The sequence below is a fragment of the Amblyomma maculatum genome, chromosome 10, assembly GCF_055883805.1.
Source record: "Amblyomma maculatum isolate TAMU_Amacu chromosome 10, ASM5588380v1, whole genome shotgun sequence".
Taxonomy (NCBI): Eukaryota; Metazoa; Arthropoda; class Arachnida; order Ixodida; family Ixodidae; genus Amblyomma; species Amblyomma maculatum.
Genome location: NC_139353.1, coordinates 53,996,730 through 54,012,366, shown reverse-complemented (window position 1 = coordinate 54,012,366; position 15,637 = coordinate 53,996,730). Strand labels below are relative to the sequence as shown.

Here is a 15,637-nt window from a genome sequence, read left to right as displayed (position 1 = left end):
GCTACCATGCCTGTATCGCTGACACTTGAAGCACCTGCGGGGGGGGGGGGGGGGGGGGGGGGGGGGGGGCTTGGTATGTACGGGTTAATTTTGCATCGGATAAATTCCGCATTGATGAATTCAGGAAGTGTACTCCGTTTGATAGTGAGAACAATAGGTTTCGTTATTTCCTCATTCTTTCGCCTGATTGTTATTCTCCGAACTGCCGTTACACCTTGGTTTTGGAGGCCCTCAAGGAGATCTGATTCTGTTTCATTTAGGAGTAATGGTAATGAACCTATGTGAGAGAAAACAGATTAACTTTTTGGTAGGCTAAATTCGTTCAGTTCATTTTGATTAAATTCATATCCTATTCATATCCTATAATAACACGCTTTCAGACCCACACATTTTTCTCGACAGGTTCACAGGAACATAAGTTACACATTTAAATCACGGCACAGTGCTCCTGGCAAAGGCATGTAAGAGTATGCTGTATCTGAATCGGCTCTGTGAACTCCTGCCTACCTGCGTGCACTGTTCAAACAAGCGAAACAAAATTTAAAGTGCCCATGTGGAAAGAACTATATCGGATGCAGAATTACTGCCCTTATATAGATCACCACCCGCCATCAGGTACAATATTAGACTGTACGGGGTACAACACAACAGTTATCCCCCTTTTCTGTACTATCACTTCAGGGAAGCAATGCTTAGTGCAATCTGTATGCCTCAGCACATCAAGTTAACAAAGTGTGGTGGAACACAGGGTTACTTACATTCCTCGATGCCCAGTTGGTATGCCAAGTTCTGAAGGTCCTTCACTTTCTCAAGCAAAGCCGCAGCAGTCAGGCTACTCAGCTCTGCAAGAAAGGTGACAGCACCCCAAGTCACCCAGTTGCCAGTAATAAAGCTGCACTCTGTATGGCAAGATACTAACCCCTCACTACAATTAAGAGTAATCTTATGATCCTAGTAACCCTATAACTTTAGGCAGGTGATAAAGACGCCACTTAGAATTTTGCAAACGACCATGAACAGACCTAGTTAAACCCCTTGTCAAAGGTTTGAAGCCAAGGGGACTTGATTCTAAGCCATGTATCCAGGGCTCCTGCGGCATTTGTGCGAGTCCTACCCATCAGAAGGGACAAGACTAAAGACCTATTACACCTTCAGGAGACTTCCAACACTGACAATGCACTACAAACTCCACTGTGCAGCTCAGAGCAAACCCCTTGGTCTCCGACAAAGTATGCACTTTGAAACTTGTTGTTATGCCCACTAAGCTACAGACTAATTGTATTACTCCTCATTCTTGTTCAAGTACAAAGAGTCAAAACCAAAAGACATTCACAAGAAATCATTCTGGGTACCTCGGTGGCACAGCTATAAATTAGTGCGCGTGGTTACCGAGAATGTTAAGATTCTAATTATCGATAAACAAAACTTCACTTGACAGTCTTTTCATGACCACAGTACATATGGTCAGAAGAACTTTCCACGTGCATTCCATGGCCTACGATATTGCCTCAGAAAGACGTGGACGGCCATGTCCCACACATAGGCAGATGACGAATGTGTACAGCACTAAACATAAGCACGCTCTGCTTTAATGTGCTTTGTAGCACGAACGGGACATCTTGCAACAATGCAGATGTCAGTCTCAGCTGACCTGTACTTGGGCTCCTACCAGGCAAGAAGCCGAGAAAAGTGCCTGGCTAAGTATGGCATGTGCAAAGCTGTACATATGCCGTTTTGAACACGCATGCCTGGGCTTGGTTCCACAAAAATTTCTATTCAGCCAGACCTTCTATTTACCGATAAACAAGCAAACGTGAGATTAGGGAACATAAAGGGGAGCCCCTTCAGAGCTAAGGCATGCATACATAAGTAAGAATTCCAACGTGCCCCTCTAAGCAAACTTCAAGAATGTTTGCTTTTTTTCCAAACACCTACACTCAGAAACCACTTGTGGTGTTCTAACGCTCAGAGTGTCATGGAGACAAAAAGAGAGGCCTACCTGAAAGAGTGGAGAAGAGACAGGCTGCATACTCTCATCCGGTTGTATGTCTTTCGGCCATAAAGTAAGTACATTTCCAAAGCAAGCCATACTGCTGCTGCTGCTGTTCACACATTTATCACGTCTTGTCCTCAGTAAATGCACAGTAAGAAATTATATATATAAAATAATCTGCCCTTAAAGGTGTGAAATGACAGTATTATCGGTTCCAGCGTTTCAGCTCTCCTCGTGAATCTGTGTGTACAGTTTTTGTCAAAAGTTTAGGGACCAGGAGATTTGCTTTCAAGCTGTGAAAGGTGTTCCTTTAGCATTCATAAAAGGCCTTCCCACTGCAAGGCAAAAAATCTTACCTCCAGGAGATTTGGAATGCTGGAGATGCATTACGAGCTGCACGCTGTGGCTCAGGAAAGCAAGCCCCTCTAGGTTCTAAGCTTTCCAAAAACTGTACATACATGCAATTTGGATCCATTAATTTGTGCCTCTGCTATTACACACATGCTCATTAGTGTACAGTCGCGAGCTACCACACTATGTGCAAGACCACCTGGCACATAAGTGAAGGCCGGCTTTAACCAAGCCGTTAGAATGTGCCCTGTGTGGCCTAGGGATAGAAACGTCTGACTTCGTATCCAAGCGTCGCTATGGGCTCGAATCCCACCTGACCCTTCCACCTCAAAGGAGCTACCCAAGTTGGCGATGTCATGCGGTCTCATGGAGTCAGGCAACCTGGCGACCAATTAGTGTCTGGCCATGTCACTTGCCCACTGCAATAGGCATGCTCATGATTTTTCACTCACAATGACAATATTGATGCAGAAATTCGATATTCTGCATAACACAGCCTTTCATGCCATTGTGTTAATATGCGAAACGTCGTGGCTCTCTCAAGAATTGCCACATATGCAACATAAAATCTTTTCTATTTAAAAGGCAAATAGAATTCTGCTGAATGATCAGCATGCAGGTTTGACTTGGGCATTCAAGGTAGGAATGCTGCAGAGGAAACTAAATTTACAAGCCAATGCTTTGCCCAGTAGTGAGGTCCCCAAAACTGCATATGTTGACAAGCTTCAGTTAGATGGTACATTTTTTTTGGCCAACCTCAATGCCACAGTTGAAAACAACTCAAGGACGAAGTGCCAACACCCCTAAGACATTCCAGCCAATGATATCAACTGTCATGATGTCACAGCTAATCCCCTAGAGTAAAATAACAGTTGGCTTTGCAGATGCCACCTTGTAAACAGATTACCACAACTTCCTTACAATAGACAATGCCATTGCATGGACAGCCTCATTTAAGCCGTGCCTGTCGATTCATTCTTGAATGGCACTCAACTACAGTTATTCTTTTAGAGCTTTCCAATGTAGAATAGGTCTAACGAAATGTGGACCATGCATGAAAAATGGCCGCATGCGACCATGAAGCAGAGCAAGAAAATCGCATGCGGCACTGCAATGCAATATCAGAGAAACCAATAGCAATGCAGGCTCTCAGCTCTCCCCACTTCCTGGGAGTAGCCGAAAAACTTCCTGAAAAACTACCTTCAGCTGCTGTCCATTCCAGTGGTAACAGATCTCAATGCTGTTTGAATGCATGCGAGTTGCTGGCTAAACAGAATGGCGTTCTTATACTGCCAAAAGCCAATACTGTCCCATACCAGCATAGCAGATTCAGCATCTTACGAACCATCAGCTACAGTCAAACATGATGGGGACAACAGACATCCCCTCTCTCATCAAGGAGCCAAGATGTAAACTTGTGTGCACAATCACTGCATGGCTAACTAACAACCGGTGCACAGAGGCCGAGGAACAATGCTCGGGTGACACTTGTCTAGCCACCTCCTCAGAGCTTCAGCAACAGAAATGGCCCGATAACCTAGTACTCAGACTACTTGCGTACTAATGCCTCTTTACGCACACTTCTGAAGCCATACAACTGCCATTGGTGCAATACAGTTATACAATTTGATGCCACAACACTGCAATCCTCGGGTTACAGAGTCAGCGAAATACATTGCCCTACCACCTCATCCATGTCCCTCACTCACTGTAAACTCAATCACACCACACAAGCAGAGACGCCTCTGCTCCGCAAGCAAGCTAGGATATCCTACCACGAAAATACAAAAGAAAATAATAATGTGAGGCAGAAGAACGCACCAGCAAATTCACCTTTTTACTTCAGGTAGGCCGAAGCAGCAGCTACCGACTAGCCACAGCTTAGCAACACTTCGTCTTCTTCGCACGACCCGAAGACCGATGATGATTACGCTGAGATGAAGATGAAGGTCACTCACAGTGCTTACAACATTCCCCCTCTCGAACGAAAGCGACCATCCTGGTCGCAAATTAAATCTTAAGGTCGGCGGTTAAAGGGTTTCAAGCGCGACACGTGCACAATCTCGGTGCCGCGACACCGGCGATCGCGAACAGGCGATGCAGGTGTGATGAGATAGTTTACAGGGGAAGTTTGTTCCAGAACCGTGTACGGGCCAATAAAACGGCTCAGAAACTTTTCACACAGGCCGGGGATGCGAGTAGGTGTCCAGAGTAGCACTTCGTCTCCAGGGCGGAAAGACACTGAGCGATGAGTCGCATCATACGTGCTTTTCCTGGAAGCTTGAGTGGCTTCAGTTTGAAGGCGGGCACGATCACGGCAGTGGGCGATACGAGACACGAACTGTTCGTGGGAAGGCGCGGCAGAAGGAGTAGAAGCTGTGAAGAAAGATGCTTCGAGGGAGAAGGTAGGATGGCGGGCATAAACAAGAAAAAACGGAGAGTAGGTGGTGGTTCGTTGAACGGCAGTGTTGTAGGCGAAGGTTACAAAGGGGAGTAAAGAGTCCCAGTTGTTGTGCTGAGGGTGAATGTAGGTGGATAGCATATCAGAAAGGGTGCGATGAAAGCGTTCCGTGAGGCCATTGGTCTGAGGGTGGTAAGGAGATGTAGTTTTATGCACCGTGCCTGAAGCATGAAGCACTGCGGCGAGGACGGTGGAGAGGAACGACTTGCCACGATCGCTAAGGAGGAGGCGAGGGGCGCCGTGGCGAAGAAGTATGGTGTGGAGGAAGAAGTTGGCGATTTCGGAAGCGGAGCCGGAAGGAAGTGCTGCGGTTTCAGCGTATCGGGTGAGGTGGTCAACGGCAGTAACGACCCAGCGGTTGCCAGCTGGAGTCAAGGGCAGGGGTCCATACAAGTCGATTCCGACGACTTCGAAAGGTGTGGAAGGACATGGGAGAGGTTGCAAGAGACCGGCAGGAGGCGACGTAGACCGCTTGCGTCGTTGACAAGGGATGCAAGACGCTACGTATTTTAATACTGAGGTTGAAAGGCCAGGCCAGAAGAAACGACGTTTGATGCGGTCGTAGGTTTTGTGGTACCCAAGGTGACCTGCGGTGGGGTCGTCGTGAAAGGCTTGTAGAACTTGAGGACGCAGGGAAGAAGGAATTACGGGAACCCATGTGTGGCCCAGTGGGCTGTAGTTGTGCCAAAATAATGTGCCATCCTGTAACTTGAAATTTTTGAGCCGACGACGGAGACGGGCATTTGGAGGTCTAATAACACCGCTGAGACTATCAATCAGCTTTTGACAGTAAGGGTCAGCACTCTGGTGGTGAGCAAGATTGCAGGGTATATCTGGCATGGGAGCAATAGAGGCGGCGCTCAAAGACTGCATAACTGTAGGGTTTAAATGGCTTGACTCCGTTGGGACAGGAGAGGAATGCGAGGACATGGGTTGCGACGGCAAAGCAATAGGGCAACGAGAGAGAGCGTCGGCGTCCTTGTGCTTCTTGCCCGATTTGCAAGTGACAGTAAAGTCGTACTCTTGAAGGCGGAGGATCCACCGCCCGAGACGACCGGACAGATTTTTCAAAGTGGATAACCAGCATAGGGCGTGGTGGTCAGTGACGACTGTGAAGTGACGGCCGTACAGGTAAGGACGAAACTTCTGAACAGCCCAGACGACGGCGAGACATTCTTGTTCGGTAATAGTGTAGTTTTGTTCCGCAGAAGTCAGAGTTCGGCTCGCATAGGCAACAACATTTTCTGTAGAGGTGTTTTGGCGTTGCAGAAGGACAGCGCCAATGCCATGGCTACTGGCGTCGGTGTGCAAAATTGTCGGTGCTTTATCATCAAAATGGCAGAGGACGGGACCCGAAGTCAGAGCACGCTTCAGAGTTTCAAATGCTTCTTCGCAAGCAGGAGACCAGATGAAAGGCGTGTCGTTGTGAAGAAGCGCATGTAAAGGTGAGGCAATAGAGGCGAAATTGCGGATGAATCTGCGGAAGTATGATGCCAAGCCGAGGAAACTGCGGAGATCTTTGACCCGAGTTGGACGGGGAAAGTGCAGCGCAGCAGCGATTTTTTCAGGGTCAGGCTTAATTCCTTCGCTGCTTACGAGATGGCCAAGAACTTTAATGGATTTTGATGCAAAACGGCATTTCTTCGTGTTTAGCTGTAGGCCAGCGCTGGAAAGTGCTGTCAAAACTTCATCGAGACGAGTAAGGTGATCAGGAAATGACGAAGAAAAAATGACGATGTCATCTAAGTAACAGAGACATGTTTTCCATTTGAGGCCGCGGAGAACTGTGTCAATCATACGCTCGAATGTAGCAGGAGCGTTGCAGAGTCCAAAAGGCATTACATTGAATTCGTATAAACCGTCCGGTGTTGCAAAGGCGGTCTTCTCTTTATCATCTTCATTCATGGGGATCTGCCAGTAGCCTGATCTTAAGTCAAGGCTGGAGAAAAATTGGGCACCTTGCAAACAATCGAGGGCGTCGTCAATTCGAGGGAGGGGATACACATCCTTACGAGTTATTCTGTTTAGAGCACGGTAATCTACACAAAAACGAACCGAACCGTCTTTTTTTTGCACTAGCACAACAGGCGATGACCAGGAACTAGACGATGGGCGTATGATGTTGCGTGCAAGCATGTCAGCAACATTTTCCTGAATAACTTTGCGCTCGGTTGGGGAAACACGATAAGGCCGGCGTCTAACTATGCTTGATCCGTCGGTGAGTATGCGATGCGTTGCTGCAGCGGTTTGACCCAGTGTGCCGGAATTGACGTCGAACGAGTCTGCGTGCTTGTTCAATACAGCGAGCAATGAGTCTGTCTGGTCTGTTGTCAGGTCGGTGCTGATCGTGTGGCGAAGTGCTGCACTGAGCGAGGCAGGGGATGAATCAGAGCGATCGGAGGTGGAAATGGGAAGAAGTGTGACAGGCTGGGCGGAAGCAATTGATGCAACAGTAGAGTCGCGTCGCAGAAGAATGGGCTCTGATGTGGTGTTGAATGCGGCGAGAAGAGAAGAACCGCTGGAGAAGCGAAGAAGGGACACGATGATGATAATACCTCTTGACAGGAGACGAGGGCTGGGTGTAATCAGGACGTCGCCATCGGTGACGGCGTCAGAAGTCACAGATAGAATATCTTCGTTGCCCGGATAGAGGACGTGATCGGCAAGCATAACTACACGGGAAGAAAGTGGTTCTCTATCGGCAAGAATGTTGCATTCAGTGACTTCAATAGTGGGAGGGGAACACGTAATGACTGCTGAGGCGTTTTGGAGGAAATCCCAGCCGAAGATGAGTTGATGGACACAGGAGGATAGGACAGCAAACTCAATGAAGTGCAAGATGCCATCAATGGTGACTCGGGCTGTACACGCTCCACAAGGGTTAATATTCTGTCCATTTGCAGCACGTAAAGGAGGACCGGTATAAGGTGTGCGCACCTTTCGCAGTTTTAAACACAAGTCAAGTTTCATAATAGAAATAGCGGCGCCGGTATCAATTAAAGCTTCCAGTTCATGTCCCTCAAGGAATACAGTCAACATGTTTGATGGGAGCAGAGGAGGAATTGGAGAGACGACAGGCGGTGCAGTTTTACCTCCGGAAACTGCACAGGTTAGTTTTCCGTTTGGCGGGCAGAAGCTGAAGATGGAGGGCGAAGGGGCGACGAAGTCCGGCGAAAGGGTGACGGGGAGCGACGACGCGATGGCCGTGCTGTCCTAGACCGGTCAGGAGAAGTCGACGGGGAGGAAGAGGGACGGAGGTCATTATCGGTGTAGTACTGGCGAGGAGGAAGCTGGTAGGCGTCGTCACGTCGAACGTACCCATAGCTCGCACGCTCATCTCGCAGTCGTCGGCGACAAACGCGTGTTACATGGCCGCGGATTCCGCAGTAGAAACATACTGGACGAGGTGGGAGAGGCCGCCAATTACCATACACCGGTGGTCGCGGGGACAGGGCGGCGAGGCTGGGTGGGACAGGCGCGTGATGGACAGGAGGACAAGGAGGAGGAGCCGCAGTGACTTCAGCATACGTCGGAACGTTCGGAGCATACGTCGGAGCTGGTGGTTCTGTAGCCATGGGACGATTGAGTGAAGTAAGCTCCTCCTTGATAATGCCACGCAACCCAGTAGATTGAGCAGGTGGGCGTGAGAAGGCAGGAACCGACGAAATATCATTGTGGAGCTCTTCCCGTATTATAGATCGTATGATGGTGCGCAGATCAGTTTCGGGAATTTGGCTCGGATCCCAGGTGTTGTTGAGGCGGCGCGACTGTAGATAGTCAAGTCGCTGGCAAGTGGCACGAATGTCTGCCACCGTGACGGGATTTTGGGCAGCTAGAGCTGCGTAGGCAAAAGAGCCAATTCCTTTTAAAATATGTCCGACACGTTCAGCCTCGACCATGCCATTGTTAACTCGCCGGCAAAGGGCGAGTACGTCCTCAATGTAGGATGTGTATGTCTCTCCTGGAAGCTGCACACGGGTCTCTAGCTTCTTTTGAAAAGAGGCCGGACCAGCACCAACAGTTCCAAATATCTGGCGGATCTGTGTCGTGAATTGAGGCCAGTCAGGAATGGCGTCCTCATGGTTGAGGAACCACGTCTTAGCCACGTCACTCAGGTAGAATGAGACGTTGAGTAGCTTCATAGAAGCGTCCCAACCGTTAAAAGCGCTCACCCTATCGTACTGCTGTAGCCAGTCTTCGACGTCGTCACCGCGGAGACCGGCGAAAACCGGAGGGTCGCGCTGACGTGAGGTAACTGACCAAGTTGGGTGGGTCAAATGGTGCTGAGCAAGTGCACCTTGGGACGTCAGTGGTGCAGAGGTGGCATGGGCAGCCGTGGGATGCCCATCGGTAGCTACAGGCGCCGGAACGGTGAGAGCAGGGGGATGTGACTGCGCCATGGCGGTTGATGTGCCGCCAAGAACACGACCGGAACGGAGCTCCAGGGGGTGCCGCGTTGAGGACGCTGGGATCAGGAGTCACCTCCACCACTTGTGAGGCAGAAGAACGCACCAGCAAATTCACCTTTTTACTTCAGGTAGGCCGAAGCAGCAGCTACCGACTAGCCACAGCTTAGCAACACTTCGTCTTCTTCGCACGACCCGAAGACCGATGATGATTACGCTGAGATGAAGATGAAGGTCACTCACAGTGCTTACAATAATAATAATAATATAAAAAAAAAAAAAACACAGGGGACGCTCAAGCTCCCTCTGCTTTTAAGTATGAAGTGACAGCATCAACAATTTTCTCGCTCAAACATAATCTCCCCCATATTCATTAGCACAGAGTAATAAGCAACCATGTCATGTGTAAGGTCACCCGACATGGATATAAAGCCCCACTTTAACCAGGCTATACAAATCTGCCTGTGTGGCCTATGGTCAGCATGTCTGCCTCAGGATGCAAGGGTCCCAGGTTCAACTTCCATCTCACGAGCCACCCGATTACACGGCTGCTGCCAACTCGACCATATCATGTGGCCTTGTGGTAGTCACGGCCAATCAGTGCCAATTACCACTTGCCAAGGGCATACTAATGATTTTTAGCTAACAAGGCCAACATTGGGTTTTTCGCTGAACGCTATTGCGTTATTATGAGTGTTGGTCAACTTCATGCAGCACAATCAGCCGGACTGCGCTGCCTAACTTGCTGTTAAAAATGATGCCCTTTCACCTCATATCCCTATCCTAAAAGAGCTGGACAACATCATCTGCAGTCGATGCAGCCCTATGGCTGCTCCTCATGGGATACGCAGCACATGCTCTGGACAATATGTAAATCAATCCAAACTCTAGCTCTGCATCAAACTGGCAGCTTAATTAAATGGCCTGGACATGAGTCTGTAAACAAGACTTCCTCCATCTCCAGTTGAACCTGCCTAACCTGAAAAAATTCTGTGCCTCCAACTTGAAATAACCAGATGTTTGAAAAAAGTCCGAGAGAGCAGCTCACCTTGAAGCATGACTAGGCCATCTTCATCCAGAGCCAACTTTGGCTTTGTGGTTTTATTCGGTGGAGGCTTCACCAGGACGAAAAAGCAACAATCGTGAATTGTAACAAAACGAAAAAAAAAAAAAACTATTTTGCAAAACATAAACATGCAAAACCAATGCAGCCGCATGGAAATCAGCACCATCAGGGATCCTAACACACAAGAATGCTTGTACCTTCACGAGATGCCTCTGACTTTCGAAAAAGTCATGGTTCTCCAGCCATTATATAACCCATCCAAGCTTCAGAACATAGCAAAAGTTATTTTTTACTGCATCAGGTGAAAGCACAGCAATAAGTCAGGTGTGCACAAAATTATTTGCAGAAGTACCTACATATCACACCCAGGCCATTACAGACTATCAAATGTACCAAAAGACTATATCCATTTGGTTCAGTTACAGCCAGTGACACTACAAAGCTTGAAACATATTCAGGCAAGATGATATATCATCTTAGTGCACTCCTCTGAACACCCATTTGGTTCAGTTACAGCCAGTGACACTACAAAGATTGAAACATATCAGCAGCTATGAGCATTTAAACAGTTTAGTAGTAAACCTTATACATATATACAGCAGCGGTTAGTAAATGAAATGCTTGCCAAAGACAATTATGATGGAATATAGAACTGAACACAAAACCACAAAGTCGTCGAATGGTGGCTTTAGCCCTTGAGTTGCACAAGAGTGCCGAAGTGCATTATCCCTTGAGTAACATGACCGTGTTCTTGTGGAAAAGCAACTGCAAATCTCTTTACTAGAGCTTAGGTGGGAATGGAAACTTGCTGGCAGTACACCCGTTAACCGATTTCGTATGCCTCCAGCATACCCTACCCTACCCCTCCCGATCCCATCACATCACATGGGTTCCTGGGCAGGAGGACATCCTCGGAAATGAGCGCGCTCATGCGTTTGCCCGAGAACTAAGCTTCTGGGCGCCGGTGGATGGCCTCCCCAAACCATCATACACCCCCATCGAACCTCTTGACTACACTACAATTGTTCACTACTATCGTCGTTGCCGTGCCACGTACCCGCCACCACATCACACGCTTTCTCGCATCGACAGCACGTACTGGCGCCTACTCCAGACACATTCGTTCCCATCTCCTCAATTTGCCCACATCTTTCACCCCAAGGACTTCCCACCATACTGTACCGCATGCAACGCCGCCCCACCCACCCTCTACCATTGCTTATGGGAATGCCTACATCCCATCCGCGTTCCTCCCGTAACCCCCCCTCCCCCCCCCTGAAAGGCTCCTGGACTGAGGTCCTCCTGGGAGTGTTCACATTTTTAATTAAATAGTTCTTTTCCTCCTCCAGCAGAATGTTTGTGCCATTACTGTTCATTGTACATGTTATTGGCGCAATGCAATCACATACGCTTGCAGCTAGAAACACAGACAGAAATTTTTATTTATGTATAAAATAGCTATCATTGCTCAGCTACTAGAACGAGTCTAAAAAAAAAAAAAAATGAAGGACACTTTAGTTCCATATTTAAGCCTGTGACGCGAACATTATTTGCTCCCGTCTACAAATTCTCACTCGCGTATATGCTTTTGCTACTCGCTCAACTTAATTTATGCTTCTATTAACTCACATACACTCATTAGCACACAGGCACAAGCTACCAAATTATGTGCGTAACCGCTGCACATATGAAGCATTACTTTATCCAAGCCGTAAAATTGTACCTGTGTGGCATAGGGGTAGCATGCCCCACTCTGGGATCAATGGGTCCAGGGTTCAATCCCCCCCCCCCCCCCCCCCCTCCTTCCATCTCAAAGGAATTCCAGAGTTAGCAGCTCCTGCCAATTCCGCGATGTCACGCGGTCTCGCCAACCAAACAGTGCCTCAAATTTTCTTCTGCCAGCTATCACCAGCCAAAGCCATGCTGAAGGCTCATTTGCATATGCGCTAGCAAATTCGCAGCATAACGAGTCGAATGTGCAGTACTGGAAAAACGGCACTACCTCGCCTTTCTCCGTACAGGCAAAACGCTAAGCTTTCGGTTTGGTTTGTAGGGTTTAACATTCCATGGCGACTCAGGCTATGAGAGACGCCGTAGTGACGGACTCCGGAAGTTTCGACCACCGATGTGCACTAACATCGCACAGCAAACGGACGCAAAGTTTTCGAACATGTCTGACCGACTGACTGCACAGTATACTCATTAAATATCTAGGGCACAGCACTATCAGTGATTTACATAAGTACCAGCAATGCACAATACAGTTCCAAATTGTTACGCGTCAAAAATTAAAAAAAGCCTTCTGCACAAAAGCTTGCTCACCGAAAGAAGCGCCGCAAACTCCGTAACGCCCGGAACTATAAAAGAAAAAAGGAAGGAAAGAAAAGCTGTGAACGGGGCGCAGAATTCTCAATTTGCCTGCAGAACCCAGCAGGCAGCAAATCCTGCAACATGGCAGCTCCATCTCCCAAGCACGCTGTATTCGCAAACTATGTCACAAACACGCTGCACAACTCACTAGGCTCGGGCCATAGCTCCGGGGACAGCCGTCCATCCAGCTTTTCTTCGCTCACGAGAGCCTTGTCCAGGTCATCTGGAAAGAACAGAAATAATCACAATCGGCCGCCGTCCGCTGTGCGCTTTGCACGGTGATCATATTTCAGTGTTCCATACCGCGTTCCCGCCCCACCGACAATCTACTTAACACGAGCCCTTCGTTGAAGACCCGCAGCAATACAATACACTTGATTGCAGCAATACCTAATTAGCAATGAATGCGCAAAAATGTTAAATGTCTGAGCGAAAGCAAAACGAAGACCCAAACGTCAAATCGAGGAGCGTACAAATTTACCTCCATTGCTATTCGACGCCATTTTTTTCAAATGCGCACGGCGCTCGTCAGGTACCGCCACCAACTGCAGAGTCGTGAATAGTCGTGACTTTCTGCGAGCGGTCGTGGAACAACTCTGCCGCCGCCCTGCGAGTGCGAACCCTCGCAGATCCTCCTCTCTCACCTCACACCTCAGCGCTTTTCTCAACGGTGATTGGCTCCGCGGGTTGTTGCGGGGAAAAGCGCGCGAAAAGTTCGCCCTTTTTGTGTTTTCATTTTTATTCGGCGCCGATGTTCAGGCAGCCGCCGTTGCTAGGATCGAGCTTGCCTTTCGCGCTATTCGCGCTTTTTTAGTGCAACGCTCTGCGTGTTGCTGTGCATTGCAGTGCAAAAGTCGGCGTGAAAAAGACTTCGTTCTTTTCACTGTTCCGAGCGAAAAGGACACCATTCGAAGAAAAAACTGGTTCAACAACAGCGCCGGAAGAACTTCACACGAAAACCGGCCACCTCTGCGACGTACTGCGCATTTCTTTCAAGCGACTTGAAACTGCTTACAAGCGCATCACAAAGCTGACAATCTCACTTTGCGCGTTATTGTTTTCCCTTCGTGGTTCCGCTCAACGTGCTATAAAGCAACTGCTGGTGCAAACAATGCGCATACAACAGCCGCTTTAATTTCTGAACCTAGCTTTTCAACGATAGTGCTTGCAATGAGGGCTTATGTCGCCGAGTGCGTAGAGGACCCGTCCGCAGTGACGTGTCTACAGATATTACATATACAAGGTCTTGAATATTTGGGAGCTGGGATTTCAAAAATTCCTATGCAAAATCTACTACCCCATTCGAGCTGAAATAACGTTCACAAAGTCGCAAAATATAGTCTACGTTATCTGATAAGTGATTCAATATCGGTACTTGCCTAGATTTTCCGAAATCGAGAAAAAACTGCTCTCGGAGGCGTGCACAATTTTCGCAGAAGAGTCGAAAAGCTATTTTGACATGGTGCGTCATCTGTCGGGCAGCGAGGTAAGCGCGCCAACGGCCGGGTTGGAGCTTGTCTCGCTGCTCGACAGATGACGTATCATGTCAAAATATCTTTTCGACTCTCTTCTGCGAAAATTGTGCACGCCACCGAGAGCAGTTTTTTCTCGATTTCGGGAAATCTAGGCAAGTACCGATGTTGAATCACTTATCAGATAACGTAGACTATATTTTGCTACTTTTTGAACGTTATTTCAGCTCGAATGGAGTAGTAGATTTTGCATAGGAATTTTTTAAATCCCAGCCCCCAAATATTCAAGACCCTGTATATATCCGCACATAAAAAATTTGCCTTTCTTTAGACCCTCGAAATTTGACCTCGCCCTTATATCTGGCGAAAATAGGTGTCCAACCTAAATTGAATATAGCGAATTCAATGGTAACGTCTAAATTTCAATGGGCCTCCCAGAGTGTGGCCGCAGGAACCCCATAAATTGGACCTCATGCGAATGTGGCCAAAATTGGTGCCCAACCTAATTTGCGTGTGGCGAAGTGGTGAACTCGAAACCTAGGTGGGCCATTCCCAAAATTAAGCCTTCTGGACCCCCGAAATTTGATCTCGTCCGAATTTGACCAAAACTGGAGTCCGACCTATTTCAGTACGTGGAATTCAGTGGTAACCTAAAAATTTGGGAGGGCCACCCCGAAATTTGGCCCTCTGAATCTCCAAAATATGACGTGCTACGCATCTGACCGAAATTGGTGTCTATAACCTAATTTGAGTATGGCCAACTCCATGGTGACTTCCAATTTTAGGTGGGCCTCCTTAAACTTTTGGCAAGTTAACGGGCGTCATGTCCATTTTTGTAGTGTACAACAGCCGTCAGCCGTGCTCCTAAGAGGTCTAGTGAGCAGAGAAAATAATGCTATTTGGTATTGGGTTGATATAGGAGTATTTTGTAGGTGTGCACGATGTCGCAGTTATTCGCAAAAGGCCTGTACTTTTTTCCACATTGTCACCAAAAGAGCTGAAAGTGTTATGGGTCGCGTATCTTTAGTCCAATCAAAGCAAAAAAATAATAAAATATTGGTCATACTAAAATTAGGGCCGACACCAATTTGGACGAAGTTCGGAGGTCAAGCTTCGGCAAATATTGACAAAACAGATTTAACGTGGTTACACCTGGTATAACATATGAAAGCACTAATAGTTTTGCTTAGTTAATTTTGTAGGTGATATGGTGTCGTCTGCCTTCTCATCATCAGAGGAACGATCGTGATGAGGACCGTCTTGTGGACGACAGTTGGTACTTGAGGCTGCAACCATTTTCCATGCACCGATGCGAGCTGGAACACTACAAGAAGAGATCGGACTGTTCGTTTTTATTTGTCAATTATTCGGTCAACCTTGTTGGTGTAATTCAGAATGAACCCTTCATTTCCTGGCTTTTTTTTTTTTTCGATGAAATATGTGTGCAGTAAAAGCAATATAGAGGTAACAACTCCCTCCTGCAAGAGCTATCCTTGCAGGAAGTTATCAAGAAATAAA

At 47.8% G+C, this 15,637-nt stretch overlaps 1 protein-coding gene across 1 annotated transcript in view; it reads right to left on the bottom strand.

The window, feature by feature from the left end:
* The window catches only part of LOC146176480 (protein lin-52 homolog), a 30,119-nt gene extending 16,851 nt beyond the window's left edge, over positions 1–13,268 (bottom strand). The window contains exons 1-5 of the mRNA XM_084582806.1: positions 13,129–13,268; positions 12,796–12,870; positions 12,600–12,634; positions 10,260–10,326; positions 759–842 (exon numbers count right to left, since the gene is read on the bottom strand). Coding sequence (XP_084438932.1) covers positions 759–842; positions 10,260–10,326; positions 12,600–12,634; positions 12,796–12,870; positions 13,129–13,150 — 283 coding nt within the window. The 5' untranslated portion in view covers positions 13,151–13,268. The remainder of the gene's footprint in view (positions 1–758; positions 843–10,259; positions 10,327–12,599; positions 12,635–12,795; positions 12,871–13,128) is intronic.
* Between the last annotated feature and the right edge of the window lie 2,369 nt (positions 13,269–15,637).